We start from the raw sequence: 8,936 nt of genomic DNA, 5'->3' as shown, positions 1-8,936 counted from the left end.
CTTCGAAACAGCTGAATAGTTACCTAGGTACCTAAAAGAAAATAAATGATAATAAGAAATATTAATTTACACTTATTTTACACAGTTTAATTTAATGTTATTATATATTACTCATGAAAAATCCCCATCGTCACCGATTGTTTGATCAATAAATAATTAATAAACACTGTTTGTTTCTATGGAGACGCTCATCATTTAATTACTAAGGCTAGGTTGGTTGCATCAACTAACTTTGCTTTTAACCTGTTAGGCAAAAATTATGCTAACCGTAACAGTCCAATCTTCGCCGGTTAAAGCTATTATTAATGTTAAACAGCGATATGTCAAAAGTTTGAAATACCGAAATATTTAATATTGACTTGATAGCCTATGAGCTGCTAATAACTAATAACTGCTTGGGAGCGTGGGTTTGTGTTTTTTTGATAAAACTAATTTTAAATGGCAATTTTTTAACTGGCTACCACAGGTGACTGAAAATAATTAACAATACCTGTATATCTGTCAGAGCATGGCAAACCCATAATGTTGTGGTTGACTGAGAGCTGGAAACCATATTTTTTCAAATCTTTACACTTTTTCTTTTAAAATGACGAAATATTTATTTAAAAAAAACATATAACTAACTACCTAGTTGCAATTTATACCAGAAAATTAATTATAGATACTAAAATTAATTAGAGGTAGGTAATTGCGGCCATTTTTTTATAGGCAACCTATCGCTAGTGCATTGCATACTTCCTTGACGTTAATTTAAAATTAGTTTTATCAAAAAAAACACCTAGGTCCCTGCAGAATCGAGCAGTGGGATTTTGTACTATGATACGTCACTTTTTAACTTTAACTATGCCAAGGAATACGATGGTGCAACAGATTCCGCAGACTAAAATCTTAACTATAGCAGCTAATGTGATGCATCTTAGTTAAAGTGTTGCATAGACCACCTACTTTATATAAGTACCTGTTTTACTACTATATATTATAATGTAGATATGGTGTTTGTTGAGTATTTGTCAGCTATATAATTAGTATTTTTTATTATATAATGAACAATAGGTTCCTGAACCCATAGTCACGAAGTTGTTTCTGTTTTGATGTGATAACTTCTATAGGCGCGTTGAGCACTTGTTAGGTGAACAAAACTCATGGAACTCGCGTAATCGTCACCCAACGTTTTCCATGAGCTATAGGTATGTGTACTGTGTACATATCTATATTGATATACCTCCTCTTGTGTTATTAGTATTTTTATGTAGAGTAATTGTAATAAAAAACAAAAAGGCTAAAAACAAAAAGGTCTATTGCACTTCGTGGATCTAGAAAAGGCCTATGATAGAGTGGTGAGGAATGAATTGTGGTCAGCATTGTCCGCGAACGGTGTGAGCAGTGTCCTCATACGAGCATTGCAATCTCTTTATAGAGATTCTAGTGCTTGTGTAAGGATAAACGGGGCATACACTGATTGGTTTAATATCGAAAAAGGTGTTAGACAGGGATGTGTAGCGTCACCGTGGCTGTTTAATCTGTTCGTGAACAATTGCTTGACAGATTTAAAAGAGAATGAAACTGGGTTGAGAATGAATGAGTTACTCGTCAAATGTTTTCTCTATGCTGATGACCAAGTATTACTTGCATGTTCGGCCGAGGAGTTGCAGGAGATGGTAACTGCTGTGAATGGAGCTTTTGGTAGAAAGGAAATGAAGATGAAATTAAAGAAAACGAAAGTGATGGTGCTTGAAAGAGATGAGGTAGTGACAGACTGCAATATCGTGATTGGAGATGAAAAAATTGAACAGATGAATGAGTTTGTGTATCTGGGTTCTAAATTTACAAGAGATGGAAAGTATGATATTGATATTGAAAGAAGAGTGAATGCAGGAAACATGGTGAATGGAGCTTTGCACTCCTTTATGAACAGGCAGAAGGTGTCTAATAAGGCTCGTTTGGCTGTGCATGAGGGGGTGTTGGTTCTAACACTCATGTACGGAAGTGAAAGTTGGGTATGGCAGAAGAAACATGAAAGCAGAATAAATGCAGTTGAGATGAGAGCGTTGAGAAGTATGGTAGGAGTTAAACTGAGTGACAGAATAAGAAATAGTAAGGAAGGAAGATAGGAAACGTTGTGGTCTGAAAGAAGATGTTGTAGCAAAAATTGAGAAAAGTATGCTGAGGTGGTTTGGACATGTCGAGAGAATGAATGAAGAACGATTGACGAAGAAAGTGTATAAGGCCAGTGTGAATGAAAGTGTTGGAAAGGGTAGACCTAGGCGTTTCAAGATCAAATCATCGTCTTGAAAAAAGGCCAGGTCAAGAGTACCCTAAACCGGAGAGCATGTATGAAAGAAATAATGAAAGTGCACGAAGCGAAAGAAGTATGTAAGGATCGTAGCAAGTGGAAAGAAGTGGTCTCTGCCTACCCCTACGGGAAAGAGGCGTGATCTTATGTATGTATGTATGTAATTGTAATGATTATGAGGTGTAAACTTTTTTATGTAAAATAATTGCAATAATTGTGTACAATAGAGCAATGAATCATAATAGTATTTAACGATATATATGATAGTAATTTCTACTGATAAAATAGTTCATTGTTGCGTACTCCGTGTCCTATCTACATTACTTTTGTGTATCTATTAAACAAAAGTACTCCTTACACATCCGTCACGACAAACGCCAACTAAATTGAAGCGGAGCGATTACACATTTCCTAAATCGTTTCAATTACATCTTACGATTTCCTAAGTAGATTTTCTGCAGATTGAATAATATAATAAGTTATTAACGAAATTGTGATTTGTATTCGCTTTTGAATTTGTATTTGCTTTGGTGGCTTCACTCTTGTGTTTGCTGTGCTCCATCTGAGTATAATTTATCTAAGACCATCACAAGATCTCGTTTGAGTAAGTTTCGAACGCAGTGTTTACATTCTCTTAGTAAGTGTTCTGTGAATACTATACTCTGTGTCTGTGGCTCTGTTTACTGTGTAGTGCAGTAAACATAGGAATTAGGAATACAAACAATTATTTTCATTAGTTAATATATTACTAATATCTTCTACAGTAAATCATTAAGAGAGTTAAACTTAAATCACTCTACGAATTATAAAAGTACTGGTTTGTCGATTTCATAAAACGGAAATTATACTTGGCTGACTCCCACAATTCAATCGTTGTGCCTTAAATTCGTCAACGTACCTAAAATAATTAATGTATTCATACTATCCATTGCTTTTACCAAATATCAATGTATCTGCCTCTTCATAATGTGGCTAATAGAAAGTATATTATTAAAATTCCGATTAGCAGGTTAGGATTTTTGACAGTGCTTTTACCATTAATTTCTTTTATACTGTGTGTGCTTATTACTATGTATAAAGACTTTGAAAAAGCTAATAATACTCATTGTAAGGTACCAAATGTATTTCCTTCGATATCAGCATCCATTGGAAATTATGAACCTCAAACTACAATTTGGAAGGTGTCAATATTTACCCATGCTCCATTAAGGTTTTTCATTATTTACTTGCGATGGAGACATTATAGAAGTATTATTGCAAAAGATTGTTTAATTATAGTAAAATTAGCAATATGTTTAAATGTTATTGAAAATCTATCATTATTAGGACTAACTTATTGGAATTCTTTAGATAATTATCGTAAGTTCCTAAAGCATGAATATTATTTTAGAGATAAATTTATAATAATCTATGTTATATTTTAAGTTATTATTGTTTAAGCTTATCATGAAAAATGCTTTAAAACATTTATTGGAACGTCAATATTTTACATGCTCTTTACCTGTGTGATGATGACAAAATGTAGACGAAGACCTATTGCATTGCCAGAAGAATTATTATCGCTAAAATTGAAATGGAGAACGTTTTTCACAAATGTGGTTTCTTTTGCACTTGCTGCATATTTCTTTCTGAGACATAACAGTCATTGTGAACCCTATGGTATGTTTAAATATTGTTCAACTGCATTAATTGTATCTAATTATTATTATTAATAATTTTTTAATTGTTTCAGTTTATTCAATGTTTGGATTTACAGAATATATTGTTGTTGTTAGTAATATATTGTTCCATATGACAACAATTTTGGACCTGAAACAGCAATACATTTATTGTACTACAAAAGGATTCATAATTGAATGACTCTCTAAATATTATTTTAGTCATTAATTATGCAGATATTTAAATTAAATAGTATTTTTTGTTTTATATTAAACTTAATATGCAATAAACGTACAGAGCAAGAGTAACTTTACTTCAGGTTTTAAGTCAGTAATAACCAAAATCAATATTATTAAACATGAAGTGTAAAATTATTAACCTACTTCAACTCTACTTTTGGATTTAAATCTGCAAACTACAGCCACCAATTAGTGATTGAGTATTATTTTTCAATTACTTGTAAATGTTTTACTAAGAGTTGAGTGGTACAAATATAAATGCAAAATTATAATATTTTCTGTGATCACCAATTATAACTTCAAATAATTCATGGAATGACATAATGAAACTGTCATAAAACTCATTTTTGTCACCGACAAATAATATTATCTCTTTCTTTTTGCTATTAAAATGCATGGCTTACAATCCCAGCATGGGGAATAGTTAATATTAGTGTGACCCAAGTCCATGTTTATTAATACAAAGTTACTTCTTGGATAAACTGGAAGTTAGGTTAAATAATTGAATATCCTAAGTTTGTCTAAGGTAGGATTAGAATATTTTGTGATAAATGATAAATTAAATATTATATCATAAGTAGTTTAATTATACAAATTTAGTAATCATTCTTTCCATGGTGGCGTAGAAATATTTTATTTTTATATTATTGTATATTTTATAGATAAATTGTTAAAGACTAACTTTTCACCCTATAAATAATTTTACTGGGTTTGCTTTCCTTTAGAATATTGTCAACAACTTTCTAAGCAGACCTATTCCATGTCCTCTAAATAATTAATAGAGAGCTGTTTTTACCTTCAGTTATACTGCAAAAACTGATCAATGGGAATAAAATGTATACCATAACATGTAGTTTGTTTCAGAGATGGTTTAAGTATATAATTTTATAGTGATTACTTATCCGGATCCTATTTAGTCAATAACATTTCATTACATATTATGAATGAGCAGGAGTGGGGTTACTTAATTTATATGGCAAAACAATGTTTGCAATTTAAAACAAGATTAAACAGATATAATTTTTTTAATTAATGATTATAAAAATACAATACAGTAATTATAACAATAAACAATAGTTAATTATAAAAAATATACTGAGTAATAAAGATAACTTACAAAAAATATAAATAATCCTTATTTTAAATAGGCTATTATATATTATTTACAAATTATCACATTTTTATTAATATTAACATAATAGAACAGTGGAGAATATTATTTGAGAAAGTATTAAAATTGTGTCGTGATTATAAGTTAAATGTGACTTTCATTTTATCAGCAATCATTTTTGCAATTGCAAGGGATGATGTTGCGCCTGGCGATGGTGCATTTCTACAGTGCAGTACACGGCTACCAATTGCACCGGACCCAGGCTTGGAATCAAACACAAAGTCCTCTATTAGAGTCCCTGGAATAGTAAAAAATAGTATGCTAAAAGAACAGTTGGTATGGTTGAATTAATAAAGCTAACATAAAAAAAAAACACATTATTGACTCATAACATGTTATTTACTATGTTATGAAAATTAAATAATAGTAATGAGCGGAAATTTCAGGGTAGGCACAAAAATATTGATTTATAATGAAAAAGTTATGTTGTGGGTTAAGACTTATCAAGGTTTAACTTAATTAAGTTCTACTGTAATATTTGGCATTTATTAAAACTATTGAGTGCAGGGGGAGATTGCACAATTTAAAGGTTGTCATGTTATGTAGTAATTATTGGGCCTATTAAATATAAATGCCAAACTATAATAAATTTTGAAGACATTATTTTTTATATTACAAGTGACTTATGACTAGATATCCAAATATTATTATTGTTATGAAATTTATAAGTCATTACTATAAAGTAGACACAATTATGTCACAGCTAATACAAAAATATAAAATTAAATTCCTTTTGTCTTCCAAATATCACAAATATTGATACAATCAATTTTTGAAGAAAATAAAAATGTGATATACTTGGAAGTTAGAGCATGAATTGCATTAGAATAAGTTGGATGCACATTGTATAAATACTATCCCCCTTATTCATAATAGTTTGCTAACTTAAAGCATTGCTAATTCTCACTCTGTCTTCTTCTATTGACTTAAGTCAGAATGTGAAAAAACACTCCTTAGCGGCTGTTTAAAGTTAGCGGACCATTATGAATAAGGGGGTAAATCTTTTGTCTAATAATAAATATTATTCAACATAATATGTGACATTTATTGTATCAGCAAATATTTTTGCAATTTTTACCCCATGACAACTGAGTAATTTGCATGTAGTGAATATTTTATAGCACAATTTGTATTATTTAATATTGTTTACTATGTTATTAAGTATTATTTCTTATATTTAATAAATAATAATTTTATTCTGTTTCTAATTAATTATTTCAATAATTCTAATGAATGACTCACCATCTTTAGCCATAGCCTGCGCTCTTACTCCTGCAGGTCCTCTCTCTACATCACTGCTTGTGATATTTTGAATGTATCTTTGAATTTGTTTAACTTGTAAAGGTATAAATATGGACCTAGCCATTTCTTTTAATCCAAATCCAGTATACTTAAATGCCATCTTACGAAATCCAGAAAATGATAATACTTCCTTTAATTCATGCATATTTACATCACTCCACCTAATGATAAAAAGATAATAATTTAAATACATTTAATAATTATAGTTATATACTGTAACTAAGTTCTAAGAAGTACAAAATTTATGTATTCACCTATAGCCTTCTTTGCAAAATGCTAAAATTGCATTTGGTCCCACAATAACCCTTCCATCTATTCTTGGAGTTAAATGCACTCCTAGAAATGGAAACCGAGGATCTGGTACTGGATATATGTTTGCTTTAGCTAGATTACTCTTTTTTGGTGATAAAAATAAATATTCCCCCCTGAACGGAATAATCTTGGGCTCTTCTGGGCAGCCTGTTAAAACAGCAACAGTATCAGATTGTAAACCACAACATGTTAGCACATACTTAGCCTGCACTGTATTTTCCTTATTATCTGTTATAATTACAGGAAAATCAGGATTATGGCCTTCAGTGAATTGTTTTACCTCAAAGTTCAAATAAGTCTTTCCTCCATATTCTTCAAAGTCTCGAACATATGATTGGGTCACCTCACCCCAATCAACAATTCCTGTATGTGGAGACCATAAAGCTTGTATGCCTTTACAATTAGGTTCTTGTTCACGGATTTCTTTTGCATCCAATAATGTTATGTCTTTTACACCATTTTTTATACCACGGTCATATAAATCTAGCAGACGTGGTACCTCTGACCTGTCAGTAGCTACTATCAACTTTCCACATTTCAAATATTTAATATTCTTTTCATCAAAATATTTATAAGAAAGATTCAGTCCCTCCACACACAATTTTGCCTTTAGAGATCCTGGTTTATAATAAATTCCAGCATGAATCACTCCACTGTTATTACCACTTTGATGAAAAGCAAACCTTTTTTCTTTCTCTATGAGGGCTACTTTCATAGTGGGATGTCTTATAATAAGCTCCCTTGCGGAAGCTGCACCCACAATTCCACCACCAATCACTACAATATCATAATTCTGGTGACTAGAGCAATTAAACCTAAGAAAAAAATTACATTATCAGTGAATGTCTAAGTATTTTTAATAGTATAGTTTCATCTATAAAATAATTAAACAATAAACAAGTAACAATTCACAACAGTACCCAATCCATAAACAATGATTATAATCTTTATTATTTATATTCTGCACTTTTATATTTTTTTATTTATACATAGTACATACATACTCTTTCACATTTTTTATAATAGATTTAATAATTATTGATAGATATTATATGAATAGTTAACAAACTTTACGTGTTTATCTTGAACCATTTTACCCATTGTTTAACTAAGTAATTTTACTTACCTTTTACATATCAGGTTTTTGTTGTTTGATTTACACAATATTCGTAGCGTTATCATGGTATATTTCGGTATGTTTTACGAAAATACGATATAAATGTGCGCTTTTGGACGAATAAGTCTTATCAATCCTGCTATTTACAATACTTTTAAGTTTTACGTCTTAACTCTTTTATCAGCTAAATCTATTTATATAGTACCTACTACCTGTGACCTGTGCATAGTAGAACAAACCGGTAAATAGTATCAAAGAGAATAAACCAATGCACTCGAATGACAGTTCTAGGAAGTACAGTCAGCAAGAAAAACTTATTAGAAACGGTAATAAAACAAGCAAAAATATAATTTAACCTCACACATAAATTTTCAATCCATTTTTTTTGTTAGGGTGACTTACTGAGCATAAAAGCACAAAATGCTGTCAGAACGTGGAGATCGTGAAAAAAAGTTATTGACCGATATCGGAAACTACATTTTAGGGCTCTCTTAAGTTGGCGGGGGTAATTAATTTTTTTGGCTAATTCAATTGTTCTTTAACTGTTTTTCAATGTTTGATCAAAAAAAAATTTTGTTCGTTTTTTTTTTTTTTTAATTTTCAAAAATTAAATCTATAGATTTTTTTCATTTTTTTTTCTTTTTTTTTATCCTTTGAAACTATCTCTTATGTGTTCGTCCAAAAAAACATCTGTTCGGCCTTAATTACCTTTTAATTTAATTATAAACTTTTTTATCCCACGTTAGTTAATTTTTTCCGCGCATGTGCAGTAATCTTCGCCATAAGACTTGTCCACCACAAGACTTGTGATTAAAGGACGATTTAAAAAAGTTTGTTTACACG

The 8,936-nt window shown here is 30.5% G+C and overlaps 2 protein-coding genes across 2 annotated transcripts; one reads left to right on the top strand and one right to left on the bottom strand.

The window, feature by feature from the left end:
* The first annotated feature begins 2,967 nt into the window (after nucleotides 1–2,967).
* On the top strand, nucleotides 2,968–6,570 carry LOC126965375 (post-GPI attachment to proteins factor 2). Its single transcript, XM_050808926.1, has 3 exons — nucleotides 2,968–3,652; nucleotides 3,734–3,952; nucleotides 4,026–6,570. The coding sequence occupies exons 1-3, from the start codon at nucleotides 3,241–3,243 to the stop codon at nucleotides 4,151–4,153; spliced, it is 759 nt and encodes a 252-aa protein (XP_050664883.1). The 5' UTR covers nucleotides 2,968–3,240; the 3' UTR covers nucleotides 4,154–6,570.
* On the bottom strand, nucleotides 5,198–8,427 carry LOC126965368 (L-2-hydroxyglutarate dehydrogenase, mitochondrial). Its single transcript, XM_050808918.1, has 4 exons — nucleotides 8,103–8,427; nucleotides 6,919–7,791; nucleotides 6,605–6,825; nucleotides 5,198–5,600 (listed from the first exon to the last, which is right to left on the bottom strand). The coding sequence occupies exons 1-4, from the start codon at nucleotides 8,156–8,158 to the stop codon at nucleotides 5,440–5,442; spliced, it is 1,311 nt and encodes a 436-aa protein (XP_050664875.1). The 5' UTR covers nucleotides 8,159–8,427; the 3' UTR covers nucleotides 5,198–5,439.
* Nucleotides 8,428–8,936: the final 509 nt, after the last annotated feature.

Source organism: Leptidea sinapis, chromosome 7, assembly GCF_905404315.1.
Source record: "Leptidea sinapis chromosome 7, ilLepSina1.1, whole genome shotgun sequence".
Classification (NCBI taxonomy): domain Eukaryota; kingdom Metazoa; phylum Arthropoda; class Insecta; order Lepidoptera; family Pieridae; genus Leptidea; species Leptidea sinapis.
This window is presented reverse-complemented; position numbering and strand designations above follow the sequence as displayed.